General features: G+C 33.6%; 1 protein-coding gene across 1 annotated transcript in view; it reads right to left on the bottom strand.

Moving 5' to 3' along the window:
- Nucleotides 1-22,838, bottom strand: part of LOC144453783 (kinesin-like protein KIF28) — a 32,012-nt gene extending 9,174 nt beyond the window's left edge. Inside the window, exons 1-10 of the mRNA XM_078145137.1 lie at nt 22,788-22,838; nt 17,654-17,836; nt 16,560-16,802; nt 14,672-14,767; nt 13,166-13,300; nt 9,653-9,816; nt 7,864-7,975; nt 7,195-7,399; nt 1,375-1,493; nt 622-776 (exon numbers count right to left, since the gene is read on the bottom strand). Of these exons, the coding sequence (XP_078001263.1) occupies nt 622-776; nt 1,375-1,493; nt 7,195-7,399; nt 7,864-7,975; nt 9,653-9,816; nt 13,166-13,300; nt 14,672-14,767; nt 16,560-16,802; nt 17,654-17,836; nt 22,788-22,838 (1,463 nt within the window). The remainder of the gene's footprint in view (nt 1-621; nt 777-1,374; nt 1,494-7,194; nt 7,400-7,863; nt 7,976-9,652; nt 9,817-13,165; nt 13,301-14,671; nt 14,768-16,559; nt 16,803-17,653; nt 17,837-22,787) is intronic.
- Between the last annotated feature and the right edge of the window lie 1,173 nt (nt 22,839-24,011).

Raw genomic sequence — 24,011 nt, 5'->3', positions numbered from 1 at the left:
TTAAAGTAAAGTCATGACAATTTTCACCCATATTTTAATTGAGTTCATGAACACAAACATTACTTTCTGTTTCTTTTTCCAGGTAATTGACTGAAGCTTACACTAATCAAATTGATGGCAATTTGAATGCTCACTTTATCTAAGTCATAGAGAAAAATTAATACCACAGTGGAAATTTAGACATCCAAATCAAGTCTTTGGTATATTTGAATTTTTTGAAGTTAAAATTATTTGTAACCTGGGAAAATTTGTCTACCAAGTATTTGTATTAAGGAAGGAAGCTGTCTCAGGGATCTGTAATAGTTAAGTTTTCCTGTGAGTGGCTAATTTATTCATTTATTTAATATGTATCATTTTCTTTGCTACGGGCCAGTGAGCAAAGGCAATAAAGCAAACAAATTAATATCAATTGGCAATATGCCAATTGGTTAATATACTTTGGCAACATGCCAAATAGGGAATATGTCTTGGCAACATTCCAGCCATGCAGTCACACAGACATACAAAATAGAAAGAATATCTTTTAGTTGATCTTGAAGTATGTATATATCATACTTTTTTAGTAATATTATGAAATACTAAGATTACTGTCACAATCACTTTGAATATATTAAAGCTTACCCCAATCCTTTGAGTTCAATTTTATTCCCATCTGGTGTATTTCCAGCCCGACCAATCACTGTCTGACCATTTTGTAAGGTATACTTGATAATACCTGAGAGTTGTAAATCTTCATTGACATTTTGAAAGTAAGGATTCTCTTTGGACAAGTCAATCTGTAAATACATACAAGATATAATGATAACATTAATTTAGTTTGATATAAATACTACTGATTTGATGTGTTATAATGATATCAATTCTTATGAAAGCAAAAGCAATCGTCCTGTAACTCACAAACTTTGTAATGTGGTATCTAATTACAACTTTATTTTTCTGGTCAGACTGTGACAGAACTCAGTGAGGCACTAGTGCAAGTGTGGCGCACTCAGGGTATTTGCACTCGTGCTTGCAGTGTTCTCTGTGGCAGTACTTTCACGAGTGTAGTGAGTGAAAGTGAAGCAGAGAACACTGCAAGCAGAAGTGCCAAAACCCTCAGTACCCACACTGGAACTCACACGGCATGAGGTTCTGTTATTATTACACATGTTTTAATATCTGAAACAACAAATTTCTGTAAAAGTGATAGTATGTGATCATGTGCTTTTTGTGTAGAATGAATGCTCGCATCCTCATTTGCATATTATTTGCATGTATACTATAGATCATGCAGTAATGTTTTGGGTATTGCACTGCAGTACAAATACCAGTAATATGCGCACACACCAGTGCAAGTAAATCTCTGGTACATAATGTAATTCTATATAATCCTACCTCAGATACCCGTACATGAGACATTTCCCATTCCTGTTTGGCTAGTTCTAATCTTTGTTCCCAAGTTGTTTCCATTTCATTCATCCTCCTTTCATTCTCTTTCAACAACATTTCAACATCTGAAAATGGAAAAACATTAAATCACACATTAACTGCGTCCAACTTTTTGTTTCTATATTTCCATTAACATGGTCAATATCAACTCACTTTTCGAGTATTTAACAGTCAAAGAAGTGATTCAAAATTCAAGTACAATAATGAAACATGTTAAACCATATTTAGCAAAGGTCCAAGCTATATGATAATTTTTTTATATCAATTTGCAATATTGCAAATCTATGATAATTTCTATCACAAGACTAGTGTTTTATTGGCAATAACAAAATTGTTGTTATATTTTCATAATTATTTTTTTTTATGTTTTAAAAAGTTAAAGAGAACATATAAAGATGTAGAAATTTACATAACATTGAAACAAAATGTGAAGTTAAGAGTTTAGAAAGCAATGAAATTGATTTACAGAAAAGGATACAAAAATGTATCAGTACTGTTGTAAAAGTGTTTTATATAACAAAGAGTTGCTCTATTTATCTATTTATGGCGTGGCAAAATCTATAGTAACTATTGCCATTTACAAATATTTATAGATTTTGAGAAAACTGTACGTGACAGTTTCTAGTCTCACTGCCATTCCTTCATCAAAATTTTCAGACATTAGAAAACATGTTGGCATCCAGACTCTATTTAAATTGCCAATTGAATGAATTAAACCACAGAACTATAAAAACTTTGCGTACTTCTGTCATCAGCGGGTGATAGGGTTAAAACTTTGTAAGCAGTGATAGGGGTAAATGTCACACTTTGGTGTAACCCCTGCTGGTACTAGGTGGTAGGGTTAAAACCAAGTAAATAGTCTAGGGTAAATGTCATCATAACTTCTACTAGACAACCATCTAGAACACCATAAATGCATGTCATACTTCCTTCTAAAATAAACACAGACATCATATGAAAGGACCCAAGCTTGTCAACGACTGTTACATGTAATTCAAATATGTAGTGTTTGTAACATATATGAGGGTACATCTGTCACAATCTCTTGTGAGAATGTGTATATACAAAGACCTTGGTGGTATCAAAATCAAATTTATTATATGAAGAGACACGCAATTTGCGACACGTTGAATGTGACTTAATAATTATCTATGTTGTCTACAAGTGCTTTTCAGAGCACAGATTTCACATTTTTGCCTTTCATTTACGTCTGTTTCTAACACTGCTCAGAACACCTTCCAATTATCATCCACTGGCACAGAGCTAAAATACTGTGGTACAATGGCCCTTATACTTTTTTCATGCAGCTCCCTGGGGAGTATAATCCATTGCCACTTCTATTATCAAATCTTTCACAAACTAACATGTCCCCAGTTACAGTTGGATAGACTGGGGTTGAATCATGGCTCAAAACTTGTTCAAGGATTTTTTTTGCCAATTAAATTACAGTCATAATTGACATATTGGCTTAAACCAAAAACTTGCAGATTCTGAGCTAGCCAGGTATCAGGTATATACTACATACATCATATAGCGATGGATAATCAGTGGAAGGAAGGACTCCCTTTGAATGATGTATGTCCCAATGGACGGAGAAGAAAAGTCCTTGTCTATACAGTAGTAGCTGCAGACCCAATTCACATACATGACATTATGTTCAGAATAATGCAAAATGTAATGGTGTCATCAAGGTGTTACTTTCTGAATGGGATTTGGCATAATTTGAACCATGAAACTAACCGTATGCTCCAGTCAACCCAGCTGTATAATTAATTAGGGACCTGGTGGGATAGAGATTTACATAATGTGAATGCTTTAATTAATTCTATGCACTTACAGACGCTGCTTAAATGGATTGCTCCCCAGGGAGTTGGGGAAGAGTAGAGGGCCATTATGATGTTATAAATTCATGCCTGGAGTAAATTGTAAGTGCTTTGACCACAGTGTCATAAAGCACTACAGTATATACAAACTTGTATTAAAGTTATTTTAATATCATTATTAGTGAAATGGATAGCTGCTGATGCAGTTGTTTAGATTAAACTCTGATGGTAGCGATCTGAGGGGAAAATTTGATTCCATGAGAAAAGTTCCCATGCTGGTACGGTAGATCTAGTAGGTAATTGATATGTACATAACAATGACTTGATTGTGTTTCTTTCATTAGGTAATTCACAAAGGTCGTTGACCCCAGTCCACAATCACATCTTATTCTTACTAATCTTAGTTTACAAGAAAGCATTACATCACATATATATATATAGAACTTTTTTTTTTACCCACACTCCATCACATATCAACTACTGCACCTTCATATACATATAGTGGGTAACAAATTATCGCACAAACACATATCACACACATGTAACACCTGGGTAACAAACTCATAAACAGTAGCTGAGACTGATGAAGACTGTGACTGACAATTTCACAACCCACTCACTCACTCACTCACTACCCAATACAATAACTGTTGTATTATTACAGAGAATCAAACTGAGATTACATGTAATATGGTGTCTGCATGATCATAGGTTAATTGTAAGTTTTACTTCATGGTTATTAAGAAGAACAAATTAAAAGTCATATCAAGGAACTTTAGTGATCATGCAGAACAATTAAAATACAGAATAATCTGGCATGTGTACACAAATTTTCTATAACCTTATAGTAGCTACTAGCTTAATACCTGTAGACTTGAGAACAGATATCGCTACACTATTCTGCTAACTGACATTTTCATTTTTTTAAATTTTCGCTATTGTTTGGGGCGAAAATTCAGTTAGGATAGTGGAATAGTGTACTAGAGATAGCTTTTCTCATGTCTACAGGTAGGCTAACCTTATAGTGAAACTTACACAAAACATTAAGGGGTCAGTGATATTTAGGGTGTTAGGGGGTGTTAGAATTAAAGTGGTACAACCCGAGTTTGTAAGTATTTTTTACTCAAGTGAAAATATTTGCATAATAACTTTGATTAAAACTATTTTAAAATGATTTTAATGTCAATGCATGCTTTGTATACTTCTGACATTGTTAGAACTATTGATTGCACAATAGGGGGTTTCCTGAACATTTTTAATGATAAACTACGTTATCAGATCATTTGTGGGTTATATCTTAATACCCAATTTGAGTTCAGTTTATCGCAAGTGGAGGTTAAATGTGCTTGCAGTAAGTAAATTACTACAAGCACCTTATAAATATACATCAAAAACTATACCTAAAAGCATACAAAACTTGGCTTGTGCCTCTTTAAAGGAGAGTGACATTTACGGTGTTTGGATGTTACAATATGCTTCCAAGTTGACGAAATGAAACTGTTGCCGTTAGCTTTAAAATCCGATTCAAAATTGTTATCACACAGAAGGCTGGGCCAAGTGTCCTTCAGGTGTGTCAAAGAAATCAATGAACTGACTAATAGATAGTCAACAACAGCTAAACGCACACATTAGAATGTAGAGTTCATTTCCTTGTATTACATCAGAATCACATCATTTTCCTCGGAGAGTTTAATTCCAATTAAAGTTTCATTCATCGGATGTAGAAGTAAATTTTTAGATGACAATTCCCAATGGGAAATTTTTTTTTTCGATGTAATTCACATAAACATACTGTTGGATTTTATTCTTGCACTTTCAGTATGTTATTAGTTATGCAATCATTTAAAAAAAAAATACTTTTGAGTTTTGTCTTGCCTTCCAAAATATTACTGAGTAGATTATTACATATTGATCACACATTGCATTTCTACACATCAAACTTTTTTGTTTCTTTTATAATGTTGGTATGGTTTAGTGGGACTTGATAGGCGCTGTGTGCATTCTCAGAAATCCATGTCGTAAATGAAATATATTTGATTTTAAATTGTTTTAATTGGTTTAAATACGTGTATATAATGTATATGCCTGTTTTTTTTTGGAGTTTAGATTTCCCATTTCCCAACATCACATACAAATGACATGTTAATTATGCAAATATTTATGCAAAGTATGCTAATTAGTCAATATCCTTCATATCTATCCTGGGGAAAACACTGTATTTACAGCTCTGGACAATTCATAATTTTAACATGACAGTTACACTGGCGGACTAAGTTCTTGACAAACAGAAACAGTCAGTAAAGGGTCAGAGTTTGGTATATTTATTATACTTACTTGTCACATAAATTTTCAATCAGATCAGACATAACACAGGAGAAGTTATAAAAAATAAACATCTAAAGGCCACAATACACAAGACAATTTGGTGAGCAATATTGCACTAAGAAATTTGTCACATGTGTTCATACGTAATTGCAGGGCCTTGCAGTGTTGCCAGGAAATATCGACATGTCGGATTTTCGGCAATTCGTTGCAAGTTGCTTCTCGTGTTGCCCAGTGAATTGCCACATGTCTGCACTGTGCATACATGTGGCAATTTACTGGGCAACACGGACATGCAGTTGTTGTTACTAGCCTCGTCTCACATGTGACAAATTGCTCACCAAATTGCTTAGTGTATCTTGGCCATAACTGTATAACAGGTTACTAACTGAGTTAGTGACTGTGTATGGGTTTCTGGGTATATTTACATTGTATAATAAGTGATATGTGTAAAATTTAAGACAATTGCATTTACTTATTTTAATGATCTTTACACTATTCACAAACAGCTGTAACTTGGAATTCTGTCAATATTTTTCTGTCAATCACCTGCATGTATGCCTTCTTCATTTCTATATTAATAATTAGCTTAAATGTAGTAATTTTTTTGTTATATTTATCATCTTTTTTTTTTCCATTTGTAAAGAAAACATTTTTGACAATTTTATTCAAATAAATAAAAATGCCAATTTTCTATGTTGCCACAAGTCATATGTCATAATGATCATGTTATACAACCTGCACAAAAAAAAACAAACACCGGTGCATTTGCTTCAATGAACTGAGCTAAGGAAAGACTTCATACAACGACAAAAGCAAGCAAATGCACTGGTGTTTTTTCACGAGTTGTACATTGTATCAAAATGACAAATATAGAGTTTAATACTTTCATGACTATGTTGGGGGAGGGGTGGGGGGAGTGAATATAGCTGTGAGTACCAACATGCACATCACACACAACCAACCAGGAAATAAAGTACTACAACAGCAAATGGAAACGTTACACATTTTCTGTAATTTGGCAGCATTAGAAAACTACTTCTACCTTGTGAAAATGAAGGGTTTTTTTTTATTTCCAGTTCATATTAAATAAACAATAATTGCTCCTCAAAGGGCAGGAAAATTATTGTATTGCTAACAATACTGATGAGAATGCTTACAAAACTGGAATTTTGTATTATTGACAATAATTTCCCGAGTCTGAGAGTAGCTATAATACTTTATGTACTTTTACAATGATCATGCAACAGAAATTTCTAGAATGTTTACCAACAATAAAAGCTTTTATTTGTATTGGTTCAATGAGGTACTGCAAACAGACCAAATCTCCTGTGAGAGTGTTGTAAAAGATAGCACACCTGCTGGGAGTCTCTTTTTGTACACCACTGGGCGTCTCTTTTTGTATGACATCAAGTACATTGTGTTTGGTAATTAATACTGGGTGTGTGTAGATACTTCCGGCATTACATCCTTGACAACAGGGAGTTTGTTGTGAGGGGGGGGGGGGGGGGGGGAGGGGGAGGGGTGGTCTCTAGACACAATTATCCACCTTCTTAAATCCTGATTATCATTACAATACAATTGGCTTGTAACCAAAATACATCGGGTGAAATCCTCTTACCTCCAAAGCCGGCTTGTTTCCCAATTCCTTGTTTTGATAACATGGCCATTAATTTGGCATTCTCTTCTTTCAATTCCCGAATGAGTCGATCTGTAGGGCTTTCATTGATGACAGCTTTATTTTGAATCTTCTTAGCTCTGTCTGCATACCTCAGTGTGGATAACGTCTCGTCATAGTTAATATCAGCTGGACTCAGGGCAGCAATCTGGGAAATGAAAAAAATGTAAAATTGGGGAGTGTTTTTTTTTTCAGCAGAATTTTGAAATAGCCTTGCTTATGTGACTGTGATGAAAAGATAGAACACCGTGTCCTCACAATTTCACTTTGTCTGTATTATAAATGAATACAATTTGAATCAAGAATCTAAATTTGAAATAAAAAGTCAATATTTTTGTTGTTGCTTACTGGGATGTTCTAATTACACTCCATCCTACATTGACATAAAAAGTGTAAGGACTTTAGCTCTCATAATAGAAGGATTATTCTCAAAATGTCAACTTTTAATTTTAATTTTAAATTTTTTTTTTTGCTTCTGGCCCATGAACATTCTGTTAGCCAATATTGATCATTCTCAATTTTTTGTAACCATACTCTTTTTTTCATCAGTTTTGCTTTCACGACCAATGAATGATGATCGGTTTAATACATGTATCAGTACATTGTACATACCATAATAGTCTTACTGTTACCACCCAGGGCACCTTGTAGGAGTTTAGTCAAGACGGAATCTCTGTATGGCACCATTACTTTCTTCTTCCCCATAGCTAGATCTGCCAATGCACTACATAAGACAAAAATAATGATGATGACTAAAATAACAAGTTTTGTTGCTAATACCATGTCGGACTTCAGAAAATAGTGTAGGTAGGCTGGATTTTTATTTTATTTTACTTTAACTTCTTTGAAATTACTTCAACCCCTAAGATAAGGTACTCATCAGTCACAACACTTCCGTGTGAGTTTGATGAAGTGTAAAAGAAGTAAATGAAGCAAATTATAAGTTAGATAGATGAACACAATAACAATGCAGACTGGAATACTATTTATGCAAAAAATGACGTGTATTTTTTCAAACGGTCGTATAAAGCTGGCAAAATAAGGACTGAATTTGTACAAAAACAATAAAAACACTGCTTGAATTGATATATACATATTGTTGTAATATATTTGGAATTGAAATTGTAAAAAATTATTCGGAAAATATATCCCAAGAAATAAAAGAATAATATATTTTAAAAATATTAATACTAAACAAGCTATTGTTAAGTATTTGATATATACAACAATCATAGTTTTGGTAAGAATAGAAATCTATTCAAAGTACGATTTTTTATCAGGAGACTGATTTTATTGGTAATCTGTGTGAAAGAAACAATATGCTATTATTAAGATTAAACACTAGTGAAAGTAATCTAAATGTTAATTTAAATGTTAAATATATTACAGTTTCACATTTTAATTGCATTTTAAAGGTTGCGTAATTGTTCTATTCAAGGCCATTCACTGAAATCTAAAGTTGTGTTAGTACTAATATTACGATACCATTGTTAGTATAGCAGACACCTGTTGATTCTCTTGATATTAGACACCCACGGAAATTGGGGAGGTAAAAGTATATTATAGAATTAGTGTCAATCTTCTAGCAGTAGCGCCAAACTCTGACCGTAAATAATGTACCTAGTATATTTCAGCTGAAGGAGGTGGAGGGATTCATCTGAAATATACTAGGTAAATATATAGGCAAGTGTGAGAATAGTTTATAGGCTATATCCGTTGGGTTTGAATTTGAAGATCTCTTTTACATAACCTAGAGATCTTTAGATTCAAACCCAATGGGTTACCATCTAGACAAGTGTGAAAGTGTGAGAATAAATCAACCTTCTTGTTCTATATTCATCCTGTGACATGAACTAAAATGCTGAGAATTGGACCAGAATTATAGCAGTAATTTTCATGTCTGTAAAAATGTTGTAATTTTGATGTTAAAGTAATCAGATTATTAAATAACACCCAAAAAGATTATTTTGTTGCTCTGGAGTCATTATCTTGTAGTAGTTTTGAACTCAGAATTTAAATATTAATATACATAGCACATATAGAGGAAGTCATTATTTGTGAAATGAAATGTTTGCTAATGCCGAGGTGGTAAGATTCTATTTCAGATAACAGAACTCAAATTCAAAATCACAATTATGAACACATTGATCAACATTTTAGCAATTTACAGTGAACTAATTTTCATATAAATTTTAGCCAGATTCAAAATTTTCCTTAAACAATTTGAATCAAAAATCTAAATTTGCAACAAAAAGTCAACAATTTTGTGTTATTGTTAAAACCTGATAACATTTGCCCAAAAATAATTCCGATAAATGGCAGACTCTTCCCTTAAAGTTTATTTTAAGTGTGAATTTGCCATAAGACTTTCATCGCTATTTTTCTGTTCGTATATACATACCTGATAACATTTCCCAATGATGACAAACTTTGATTGATGGCCGAACCTTCTTTCAATCTATCTCCCGTAGCACCTGTTGAATCAGCCCTTTCACTTCCTGCCAAATCAACTAAATTTATTTCACTGCTTTTAGTGGTGCTTTCTCCAACATCATTGATGAAAACCTGTGTAACACCAAAAAATACCCGAATTAACATTCTTTTTGCTGAGTATACCATTATTATCAGCAAATATGTTACTTTTCAAACATGAAATTTTAGTTTTTAATGGTAATTTTTAAAAAGAACTCGAACTTCGACCATAATACTTATTCAGAGAATGTAAGAAATAAAGGAAGTGTGTGTTTATATTTTTATCTACTCTTCTACTGAGTTTTCAACATCTTCGTACTTTAGTTTAATGTTGTTTTTCATATTTTACAGTGTTTATGTATTTCTTCTGTGTTGTTGCAAGTCAATAAGTTTCCCCGTGAGGGATAATAAAGTATGTTTTATAAAAAAAAAGTTCTATGGATTCACTGATCAACTGATATCAGACTGCATTATATATCAGTGTAGTCTGACAACTGACTGTAGATGTATGTGTGTAGTTACCCTAGAATCTAAATATATCCAATACTTTCCTTCTTGAAAGCATTGAAGTCAAAATGCTTAGATTCTAGGTTAGTGTACTGTCAATGTAATAATCCCCGATTTGACATTTCATTGCCAAGATTCATATCTTTGACACAAAAAAAGGAAATGACAAAACTTTTCTATAGTAAATTGCCGAATAAGGATTACAATGAATTCTTAGCTGAAACATGACATGGTATTAAATTCCTGTCTCATTAATCTATCATCTAGCTGTGTTAAATTGAAAGTTTTATCTATTTTATTTAAAAAGTTGAAAATGTTCAGTTTTGTAACACTTGTGGTAAATCTGAACATATTATGACTTATTGAATGTAAACTGCCTAGTCACTGAGTGCATGACAATGTGTACATATTAACCTCTGACCTCTAATATTACTGACTTGTCAAAAGTGTTGTACTTTTCCTATTAATGGTGTTACTGGAGAGTTTTTACAGTAGTTGTATGGCAGGGTTAGACAATTGTTGAATCCTATTGTTTTTTTTTACATTTTATATGTTTCTGTAATTCAAGTGATTTCACACCCTTTTCTCTCTCAAATGTATAGAGTACATCAAGTGACTATAGTGTAGACTGCTGGCACAGGAAATAGAATGAATCAGTACTATTGTTGACATTGTCACATGGGAATTTCATTATTACAAAATAGATCATTATTATACCGATTAATTCAAGTGCCTGTGGCAGACACTTGATATATTTTTGATTAACTTCTTAAAACTTCTTTAGTATCTGTTAATAAATGGAGTCATTGTTGATTACACAATAAAGTAATTGTGACAAACACACTTTACGTTGATCATTAATAGAGTACTAATCACTTCTGATCTTTGTGACAACACAGTTGATAGTCATGATATTAGGAGGAGAGGTAGACTGGCACCAAGTCTGGATGCCAACGTGATCGCTAACTAAACGTGTGTGGAGGTGCAAATTGTAACCATACCGTATAGGAACTAGAGTAACTGGCACCAGACCCTTGGGAGGTTTTTATAGTCTTCATATGTTTTGAGTTTGTTATTCATTTTTAGTTTTGTATTATTATAAAAAGGAAATGCATTCTTACTTAACTTTAAAAAAAAATGTTCCCAGTTTAATACTATGGTTTGGATGCCAACGTGGTCTCTAACTAAACCAGTGGGTGGAGGTGTAAATTGTAACGATATCGTATAGGAACTAGGCTGAGTTACTAGGACTGCCAAGGCTACACGTGTTCACCTAGTCTTAGTCTGTATGTGGTCTCTGTGAGTGGAGGTTTAAATCTGACCTGATACCTTACAGGACTACCTAGTCTAGATCTACATGTACACCATGGTATTATTGATACTATCAAATTATCTCTTCACCTGACAAAGAGTCTTGAGGTTGAATGCCGCAGATAGCATTACAGATTTAGGCATTCATCTGACTGTTTTGTAATCACTCAGTCAGGTTACAATTATCATTTCACACAAACAAATACAGTTGTGTGGGTTTCAAAAAAAGTAATTTACTCAAATAAATGAAGAAAATATGCCTGAAGAGTTTGCGTAACGCTAAAAGATAGGTTGACTGTATTGACATGTTATAGCCTGGCTATAATATATGTCACATTGTGTGGGTTTCAAAAAAATAATTTGCTCAAATAAATGAAGAAAAAATGCCTGAAGAGTTTGCGTAACGCTAAAAGATAGGTTGACTGTATTGACATGTTATAGCCTGGCTATAATATATGTCACATTGCCTCATTTAATCCTCTTAGCTATTCACAGTAAATAACAACCCAGCTGTCTACTCAACACATATCGAAGTTAGTTACAGACCAACAATCAATAACAATACACAAAGTCCATTTGGGAAGTAATAAGTTTTAGCTACTATTATGAGTATTATGTTCACCTTTCTTGTGGTAGCACACAGTCTGGATGCCAACATGGTCTGTATAACTAAACCAGTGGTGTAAATCGTAATGATACCAAATACTGGGACTAGACTAGGTAGTACATGGTACAATATATTTACCAATTTGGAAATAATCTTAGCTTTTCTATAATTGTCAGGATAGTCATGTAATATACAATATATTAATAGCTGACGTGAAATGATGGCTCTGTCAAAATACTCTATGGATAGAGAATAATTCATGTTATAGTATTGGTATGATAGATTCAACCAGTAACACTGCTCAGTAGTTGACAGACTACTGTAAAAACCTTTCACCTTAAGAATATTTTGCGTTTTTCTTAAGTCTTCAACTAGTTTTCAAAGACCTATAAATTTTCACTAAGTACCAAACTGGTACATTGTGTTCATGTACAAGAAGGCATTTTAGTGACTACTCATTTTTCAGTGTGTTTTTGTTGTCCAGCGAAATAAGCAAAAATAAAGTCCTAGGGTAGCTATAAGTTCCAGGTTTACAGTAATATACATGTTAAGTCTCCTTGGGAGTTTAAAAAACATTTTTAAAATGTATTTGATGTGTTTATCAAACTTTTTTACATGATATAGCAACACCACCCATGGACCAATGGTTTTTATAGCTGTAGAAAATGTTTGTGTTTTTCATTTCCATATTTTGAACACTGTTGTGTTGTGCTGTAATTTGTTTTGTTCTTATTTTTCTTAACTAATTTTTTACTTTTCATTTTATTCAACTTGGCAACCATAAGACAGCTTCCGTAGCTGATTGTTGTGTTGTTGAATATTTAAATAGATAAATAAATAAATAAATAAATAAGCAAATGAAAGAATAAATAAACAAAACAAAGAAACAGATAGATAAAGATGCATATATATATATATATATATATAGATATATATATATATATATATATATATATATATATATATATAAACTAATAAATGGGAAGGGGAGGGGGAATCAAATACCCCAAGTCTTACCTGTTTAAATTTGATTGTAATAACCATATGAGATCTACTACTTGTAGCATTCATGTTGGTAGATGCTGTTGTTCTGTTCATGGTACCATCATCCATCAATCGTTCTATTTGTTTGTAGTTTTTAACAGGAACTGACTGAATATGGATAAAAAACAATAACATTTTGAAGTTTGCGGAATCACAATTTGTATTTCAAAGATAGCAAAATCACTGCACATTGGTATAATAGTAATCAGTCATACAGGCAGAACAATATGCAATATGATAAAATTTACACAAAAAACATGTACAGTTTTGATAAGTTTATTAACACAATTTGTAATTTCAAAGACAGCAAAATTACTAAATGAAGACAAATATTGGTATAAACATATTTATACCAGCAGCAGTTACAGAAGAGAAAAATCGGGGAAGTTAATGGCAATTTTCTACAATGTTGGTTTAATGGAATGTAAATTTATGAACACATATAACACAGATAAAAACTTTGACATATTTTTCAAACAGAAAATAATTTCTTCAAAGATACGAGAAATCAGTTTAGTTGTTGCTAAGTCACTTTATTTATTTATTTACACATCATTCAAACAAATTGTGAGAATAGTACAGATGACTGCTCTTTCATTTAAGAACTAAACGCTTTTACAAATCAGATCACTCCAATTCTAAAGCATACCTTTACATCACACTCATTTGCGTGAAATCAATGCTAACCTAGTCAATTCAAATCAAAAGGGGCCATTCGTATAAGAGTATTTCATCGACAATCAATTTTACACCCTCCATTCATTGCAAAAAGTTAAGAATGCGTGACCTTATTTCTTGCATACCACTGATGGGTAGACATGCAATTTTTATCAAATACATAACCTTGACTTTGAGTTTCATTGACAACATCACCTGAATCTATTCTGTACAGATAAAGTTAGCTATCAGAAGGTTGATTACTCTAGATTAAAATTTGATGTGGTGAATATACAGCCTCAATTTCCTTCAGTTTCAATAGTGTCATTGCAGGTTTTCAATTTTGTTCATTTCCGGCAGGAGTGATCGCCACCTTCCCACGATCACTCCTGGAATAACAAAATTTTTACCTATATTTCCATTGTTTAGTGTGACATTTTTATTTTATTTTGTTGTTCTGGGTGTGATTGTGGGAATTAGGTGGTGATCACTCCCAAAACAACAAAATCAAAAACAAAGAACAATAAACGAAGGAAATACAGGTAAAGGTAAACACAGAAATTGAGCCATATATATTTACCCCATCTGATTTTGATCTGCAGAAAATTCTTGGCTCAAAATCACAAATTGTGATCAATTCACTTCTTCAACTTATTAACATTTGGATTATGATCTTTCTGATTTTTATAGATTGATTTTTTTTTTGGGGGGGGGGGAGAAGAGGCTCACTTTGTGTCACCTTGGTAAACATTCATTCTTTCTATATGTCAACTAATACAAAAGAAAACACTTCAATTGTAAGATAATGGAGATTTAATTTACCTTGAGTCCCTCAACAAAGAAACCAGCTTTTGGATGTTGTCTGACTTTTAGATGACCCCGCTGACCTGCAACAGGTTTGGCAAGCAAATCTCTTACCTGTGGAAATAACATCAGTCATAACTGTTTAAAGGCCAATTATTTTTGTATTTAAGTATCATTTTATTTATACTTGGTTAACAAAGTAACACCAGAGGGCTAATTTAATACATCCAGGTATCAAAAATAAAATGTCTATGATTGAACTAAGAAAGGTTATTGGCCTGAGCCTCAAGTCATTACTAAGGTGGTTCCAAAGTACTGGTGCATCTTCATAGGTATATCAGCATGTCACAGATGGTGAAGCAACTGAAAGTTCTTTGAAAACATATGGCAAATTTCTTTGCTGTGAAAGACAGACATGTATTAATTGCGATTTACTCGGAAGGTGACAACTATTACAATTACTATTGTTCACTAAATCATTGGTATTTAGGCACAACTATTGCAAACTTCTAGAATAACATAAAAGCATTTTTTCTATGCATTCACTTATAGTTTAATTTTAAAAAAAAAAAGGAGATTCACAAGAAGATTGTCCAGTTTTGCCAGTGTTCACTGTTTGGGGTAAAGGAAATTAACTGGAGTAATGTTTGAAAACCAGCATTGTTGATTTGGGGTACACTATAAACCACATCCTAAAGCTTCCCTTACAATATTACAATTATAGTGAATTTTAAGTAAACCCAGCCTGAGGTGACTTTAATATTTCCAGTTCTGACTGCAAGGGTGAGAGGTCAACGACCTATACCATAAAGGTGTGGGCTATTTCAGAGGATTTCAGTTAGATTAAGTGTGTGCATGCCTACTAGCATGATGGGTGTGGGCTTGTTTGTTAGATTCTGCTGCATCATTCTCTCACTATTGTAAGACCTAGTGGAATCGTACTCTTCACGTCAATGGACATCAGAATAGAGAAATTTGCCAATACATGTTACTCCTAAAAGCACCTTTCAGACACAGTTGTTGAATTGGTGTGTTGACTTGGCTATATGTATAAGAACAATGTTCTGTCAAGATTGTTGAAATAATGTGAAAAGTTAATGATCGGGGGGGGGGGGGGGGGGATAACTTACATTCAAATGAGTTTGTTTATGCTTTTTTACTGGACATATAACTACCTGAATGTTGACATCACTGTGCAGTCAAAAAGAACAGACAGGCTAGATCACAGCAAAGATATTTTAATAGTATCATTATGGATTAGAGAACTTCATACTTTCTGCAAAGTTTGGTTGAATATTCACTAACATAACTGACTAGAGACTGCAGTGATCGACCCACCCGTCTACTCAAATCCCCATGTTTAACAGTGAAAAAGCTGTCAACTTTAATTTTCACTTTCGTTTTCATGTGTGTTCATTTGCTTACATATACACAACATACTCTAGACAAGAAAAACATTGTATTAAAGTAGCACACTTGTCAGAAAGATCGAGAACTCAAAAGAGTATTTCCTACTTCATTCAAAATCTTTGCAACTCAATGCAAGTAAGAATGCTGACACGAAAAACATTGTATTAAAGTAAGAAAGATGAGAACCTTAAAAGTATTTCCTAGTTCTTTCAAAATCTTTGTATTACAGGTAAGAATGCTTGACTCTTACCAAAATTCATTCATTCAATATAGTGAACACCGACCCTGATGACACACACACACAGTAAAGGTATATACTAGTGGTAACACAAGTACCTCATGTGGAGACATCACAATTGTGCAATATAACAAGATGGAATAAATTCACCCTGGGCAAGAAATTTGATCCTTTTGTTATTCACGTTTGAACTGCAACTTTACACCCTTCAACAGCCACCATCAGAGTTTGAGTTTGAGCATAACGTTTCGAACTTACCTGTTCATTATAGATTTCCAGCATACTATAAGTAACTTGAAGTTGTTTTTTATTGTCTTTATTTTCATCAATAGCTTTAAAGAGTTCATCACAGGTGATTGGTACAATGCCTTTATTTGGGCCGTAACCAAGCATGGAATAACTTTTCCCGGATCCAGTTTGTCCATATGCAAACAGTGCTGCATTGTAACCTTCCCACGCATTATTTAACACTCCTTGACCAAGATCCCGGAAAACAGTTCTCTGTCAATTAAAATGCAGGAATGTTAAATGCTACGCTTAGGATTATTATTTTATTTTACTCTGATAGATTTGGTAGGCTTATCTTTTTGTCGTGAAGGGAAAAACACACTAAAAGGTCTAAAAACCACACAAAACCATCTACACCCTTGTCAAGCACAGTATATAACCATCTACACTATTCTTCAGATCTCATAATGCTCATAGGCCACCCCTGAGGCTGCCTGCCTACTACAAGTATGAACTTAAAAACTTGGAAGAAAACCTATGAAATCCATTCACTGATAAGTCTGTGTGCCGTCAACTATAAGAGAAAGGGAAAAAATGAATCCTTCACAATCCTAAAAGCACTATTCATAATCCTAAGTTCAAAGGTCACAAGATATGCCTATAGGCATGAAGAAATGTAGTTTTCTTGACGGATGCAATAAAGATTCGATTCGATTCTACTCTATTCTATTCTATTCTATTCTATTCTATTCTATTCTATTCTATTCTATTCTATTCTATAGGCAATTTTTGGATATGTTGACTATCAAAAAGACTAGCTGTGATATGCTTTCATTTTTGCCAGGAATTATGGTCATTGTAGTATGTGTGAGCACACTAGTCTACATAATTTTGCTGTGGTGAAGAAATTTGTCATGCAAAAAATCATGGTAGTATGGTATTAGTACAAATAACCTAAGCTTAGTTACAATGTAATGGGGTAAACACTAGCAGCCTATGGAGGGACTACACAATATCATATCACACTGAGAGAGAGAGAGAGACCGTCTGAAAATAACAGCAATTTAGAACAAAATGATTGGGCAATGACATGTAAGATGCAATATGTCTTTAATAATGCCTACCTGGTCTGCATATTTCGCTCCCGTGGCAACAAAGACACCGTTTTCATCATCTTTAAAACCATCGTGTGACCAGTATGAGTAGTCAAAGGCAAATGTATGAGTTTTCCCAGTTTCTGGATTTTTGATAATGGTTGTCTTACCAGACATAGATATTGCACATCGAGAGTTGGCATTTTTCTCTCTCTGTAAAAAGAAACAGAATGTACAACAGCTTGAGACAGAATGACAGAAAATAAGAAACGACATCCTCAAATATATTCTTTTCAAGTAGTACAATACAAGTTTGAGCCAAAAATTCATCAAAAAGAAAAAAAAATTACAAGAAGTAATTTTCCATTTTTGAACTTTTCATTATGACTTCATGAAAGTATGTAATACAATATCATCCTTTCTACTATTCCCTTTAAAAATAGATTTTTGTTTTAAATCTCTAAATATTTCATTGACAACTGTCCAGTAAATTGCAATTCCCACTCACTGTAGAGATCAAGTTGCTTTTGTGAATACCGTAACACAATATTTCAATAGATGGAAGTTAGACTTGATATATGGTTTGTTGTTCAGCTCTATTAGGCTTCTAGTTCGATTCTCTGAAGTGATTAGCTGACAGCATGGCAGGACATGTTATATCTTACAGACTAGGTACGTGGAAGTCAGACCAAAGTGAAAAATCCTAAATGTAGAGTACTTGGAACTTTTACAGTTCATACAGATCGTGTCGTATTACATCACAGATAAGTCTTTGGGCAGTGTATACCTGTCCAGCCTTTCTTGGCATGCTTCTAAAACTGAAACAAACTGGTCAAGTTTCACTTTTTTTTCTTCTTTTTTCTTTAGAAATGAGGTCAAACCCCTGAGGGGTCAAAATGGTTCACATCATTACAGGTAATGAGCCATAGTTATCAGCTAAATACAAACGGGGATCACCATAACAATGTTGCCATGGCAACACCAGAAGTGTTTATGCCGCTCTCCTGTTTGTAATGTTTAGATGAGGTTAAGTACAAAGGAAAGTTAAGGGGTACATAGCAAGTTAATCATGTTTTAATTAAATATAGAACAAAGAAGTCTGTGTAAAACTTAAATGAGAAGAAAAGGTACTGTCAATGAGATATAAGCTATAGAAGTATTTGCCATAGCTGTCAGTAATTTTCTCATAAATGGCACACATAATACTCCTTGTCATTAATACTTTTTATTTTTACACGTAAGAGTTTCATAGTTTGACATAGAAAATGTAGTCTAGTCCCTATACGGTATCATGGTTTTGAGTTATTCATACTGTTTCATCTCTTCAACACTGATGTAAAGCTCAGACCACTATAGTGGTCTGAGTGTAAAGAGAGATCTTGAGATTCCATGCCTATTGGATAGCACTAGACTATGTTGACTTAACAACAAAACATTTACTTAATAGCTGTAGTTGTAAAAATGAACCTATTAAGTTCCGGGGTTATATTTCACTATATCATTGACTACATCAAAGGATGCTAATCCCCAAGAGTGATGGCGTCATCAATAAAAACTGACAGTCTTGGCAACAAATCTATGGTGTAGCAGCTCCTCAAAAAATGTTTATGTTGTCGACACTAATTGCTACGTTTTTAGTTGAGGTCCAAATATGCAGTAAAATGCTATGTGGTTTTATGAAGTATCAAAATGGAGCCAAATATGAGTGTCTAATGAAATTCCAAACTTTTATGACAAGGGGTGTATATTTATACCTGGTATATATTAGAAAATATTTGTTGAACCTGATAATCAGATGTATAATTCTAGTGAGGAAAAAATGTAGCACTGAATAAAAGAATGTTTGATAATGTCTCAAGATTCATACTGTTTCACAATTATGCAATTCTTATTTAGTTGCCTTGGAGACAATCGTCATGGCAATGTAATAGGGGAAGGGGGTGTATTATACATTTGTATTAACTAAGCTGTGTGAACTACAGACCTAAAGATGACTTCCCCTACTGCCTAGGATTTCATTAACAGCATTTTACTTAATATTTGTAACTTAGGCCTGAAAGCAGGCACAAATTCTTATTGGGTATTTAATTTGTTCCATCATTGTGAGATGTCAATTAGCCTCATGACATAATTAGAACTAACTTGGAAGACTAACTTGGAGAGTGAGCTGTACTATGTAACTGCATGATTACTATATTCAATCGTCACTGCAGGGGAGAAACTGTAATCTAATATGTAAGTTTGAAAACATAACTGACAGTGAAATGCTACATACTATATTTTTATTTTATTTATTTACCATCTAACAGGTATTGCCCAATAACACAGGAGGAAGGTTCCGTGTTAGTGCAGGAGGAAACCGGAGTACTCAGTACCCAGGGAAAACCTGCATTGTTTGGTAGACTCAAACCGAATGACACTCTTCTTAACTAACATGTTGTGGTACATGTAATATTCTATGAATGGACTCTAGGCTATGTGTTAAACAGGTTGTTTGCCAGTATAGTCATTTGGCCAATGATTCAAATGATTTATTGCTGTACAAACAGCCAATGCCAAAATATGTGATTTGTTACAGTTGTGGTGAAGAAAAACATGTCCGGTCTACTACATGTGTAGTTTATGACTGAGTCAATACCAACATTTTTCTGGTTGTGAAGTAGATCTACTGCAACCCGGAGATTAGTTTAATGTAGTTTTTTATCTTTTACAGTTGTAAATAACAATATGATTACCCCCTCCCCCAGTACTTAAGATACTGATTCATATATGTCAAATGTAGCCTACTGTACACTCTAGGAATCTTGTTGATTTGGATCTTACGCAAGTGGGAAATAAATTACAATTGACCATGGAGTTAATACTGTGATATTGAACCCTTATCAAGAGAAAATAGATGGGAAGTTCCCTACTCATGTGTACCATTGATATCTGTTTTAAAACAAATAAGATAAGTCATGTGTTATGTCTATTGTAGAGCTTTAATATTAGCTGTTGGATGACTTTGACAGGATCATATCTCACCCAGGTGACTCATGAATAATCAGGTTTCAGTCAAATCTGAAAGTCCTATGTTTTTTTTAATATTATTATATGCTTCAGATTACACATATCTCCAATAGAGGAACTCGGTTTTCAGTTCAGGAATATTGGACTATTGGTCACCATCTATGAATTACTACTTTCTGAAACTGGTAGCCCACTGGGACTACTAAAGAAAAAAAAATGATTCAACGCCCTTACAGATGACTAGCTACATATACAATGTATCTAATCAACGATTCTGATATTGATAATATGGTAAAATCCTAAATAATTGGCTAGCTTAATTGTGTTTGCTAAAATGCGTGCAATGATATTAGAAATGGCTGATTAAAACTCTGTGAATAAGAAGCCGATTTTATAGTTCACACATTGTTTTACACATGGACTCAGGAAATAAATTAATAACTACTTGTTGTGGAGAAAATTCAAATGGTATAAAAATTTAAATATTCATAGAATCATAGAGGTATCGGTGTTATCAACTCAACTTTTGATGTCATTCATTCTGTATCCAACATAATAACTTTATTGGACTCAGAATATTTCATCTCAACAACTTTTTAGGTATTTGGTGTTTTTTTCAGATAAGCAAAAATTAAACCACAGTAGATCACTCGTTTTTCAAAACTTTGTAATCTCCGAAGTTGAACACGAATGTGTTGTTAATGACACGATCATTCAGATATTCACCTGTCTTTTCAAAGCATCATATGTGTGTACACAATGCTAGTTTCCAGGTGCTGAGTCTGGAGTCACGACATTTGGTATTGTCATACAGTAGATTACTATACATGTACATGGTATTATAAATTTATGCGACCGCTCCTTGTCACAGGAGATTTTGATAAATTATCATTCTCATAAACGGCCTTCAAAATGTTTACATCCTCCTATAGAAATACATGCAGTGCCTCATATGTTTATTTTTGACAAAATGACAACTTTGTAAAAATTGTTTACGTATTCTAGTTTCCATGGTTACAATCTCATTGTAGATATACTGCTGTGCCTTTATCTTGTTTTCAGTGTTGTGCTGTGCTTTTAGTCTCACAAATTGACTGTTCCAGCATCTGTTCTATTTATCACACTATTATACAAAAAGTAATTGCACCCATTCATTGTCAGGGTGGATGTATATATATAGAATGGGTGCTTTGTCCAAGCTCTTTACACCTCATTAACTTCACATTTCTTGTCACAGGCTACAGATTCTGTAAAAAATACAATCACATTTGTGGAAAGCACGGCATTACCAATTTTCATTTTTTTCCCTCCTTTATTAAAAGTAAAATGTAATGAAATTTTGAAAATTTTGGTGAAACATCGTCAAATCATTTATAGATTGTTAAGATTTACAATGTAAAACCATGGAAGTATAACCCACAAAACTGAATAAATTAAGCGTATATGTTGGTTAATGGGATTCATAGTCAATTGTTTCATTGACTTTCTTACTTAAGAAAAAAATCCTCCAACATCGGCTACAATACATATCTTTCTTCAACTATTGATCTGTTGATATTGATGATAAATCAATAAATAATTTCTATTTTCGTTGTTAATTTTTCTCTGTTTTTTAATTTATTTTTTTGTACTTCCTGGTGCACGGTCTGTGGATGCTTTGAACCTGTTTGTTGGTTACCAGTTTCGCTCTCAAATCAGTGTTCTGATATCAAATTACAATTCAATTCCAAACGTGCTGTTGACAGGCAACAAACTCTCCCTGGACTTACATGTAGTAAACGCCCGTGTCGCAAAAAAAAATTTGTTCCATTCACGATAATAAGTTTTGATTTGACTACCACTTACTGTGTCTATATATAACGATTGACTTTTTATCTCGCGTCCACTTGTCTCAAGAGTCGAGACAAAATGTCAATGCAGTGATTGTTTGGTACTTGCATTTCATTAAATATACGTATATCCCCACTCTATCATTCCTCGCACGAAATACAAACAAAATGCAAATTGAACGTCCCAAATTAAAAATAAAATCACCTTGATTCTGAGTCAAAGAGAAGCCTTGACCACATGAAATAACTAAAGAATGACGAATTGCATATCATTAATATTAACAAGTCGTATTGTTATTTTGACAAAACTGATAACGGGACCTTACCTGGTTGAATGGACGAACGCGGACGGCAACTTTTACACTATCCCCAGACATGTCGATAAGTTTCAACTGTGTCCGTCTTTCCCGCTCATATCCGTACTCTGCTCTGGTAGTTTATAGTGCTAATTCTACTAAAATACTCGTCATTTCCGCATTCTCGACTAATGATTGGCGCCTATCGTAAACTTCTTTCGCATGTGTGTTAAGAGCGCAGAGCGTGCGTGATTACCGATTACGACTCACGGCTTCTATGAATGGATTAATACATTAGCATTAGTAGGGGTCATGGATTTATTTACAAGGACATCTGCCAAAAACGGTCCGTCTCTAAAGACTGATCGGAATTATATCTTATGAATTTTAATTGAATCCAAATTTCTTATTAAATATCAAATCATTGTTAAAAATGTTTGTAGTTGTCATAATTTTTAACAACAATTCTTTCATTTGTTCTTCGCATGTAGAATAATGGAATAGTCTAAAGAGAGTTGACCAATCAGATCACTGCATTGGAAGCGCACAAGAACATGGGGCTTTTCGCATGTCGCTTGTGTACATTCCATGCATCGCTCTCATCTCTAAATGATGTGGGTGCAGTGATAACCACTACTGTACATTTAGACTACTTTGTAGCCAAAAATGTGCGCCTAAAATATCCGCTGTATACTTTGACCATTGACCTCAATAAACTTATATTTGATCAGACAAAAATGGATGTATTAGTTATGTCTTCGTTGGCTCTTGACGCGTGACGTAGGATCCGGATATAAAAATGGCCAAAAACGATATAAACACGTTCTTTTTTAATTTCAAATTTACATTTCTCTCAGAGCCTTTAGTCTATTATAGCACAGACCGGCGTACAGCGGAAAATTAGTGGTCACAGTTCGGTCTTCTGAAAAGTACGCGGTTACGGGGCGCCCTCATCCATCTTTGGTTGCCGAATAATTGTTGGTAATGGATCCGGGTGTACGTATGTAAGATGGGGATTTAGGATTAGAATGCAAATGAAAAATGAGAGTGACATTTAAAAAAAAAATAGCGACAAAGTTTTTCCTGGCTAGCAGAAAGTACCATGCATATGTGAACCGAAAATTCTGATTGTATCTAGTATAGTTTTTACTCTAGTATTGTCATGTTTTGTTATATCATCCATATCGGTATTACATTCTCACAAGCCGGAGTACATATTTCTGCTGTCAGAAACAACGAAATATGAAGGAAGTT

This window comes from Glandiceps talaboti, chromosome 2 (assembly GCF_964340395.1).
Source record: "Glandiceps talaboti chromosome 2, keGlaTala1.1, whole genome shotgun sequence".
In the NCBI taxonomy this organism is placed as follows: Eukaryota; Metazoa; Hemichordata; class Enteropneusta; family Spengelidae; genus Glandiceps; species Glandiceps talaboti.
The sequence above is the reverse complement of the archived record's forward strand: the minus strand, read 5'-3'. Positions and strand labels throughout refer to the sequence as shown.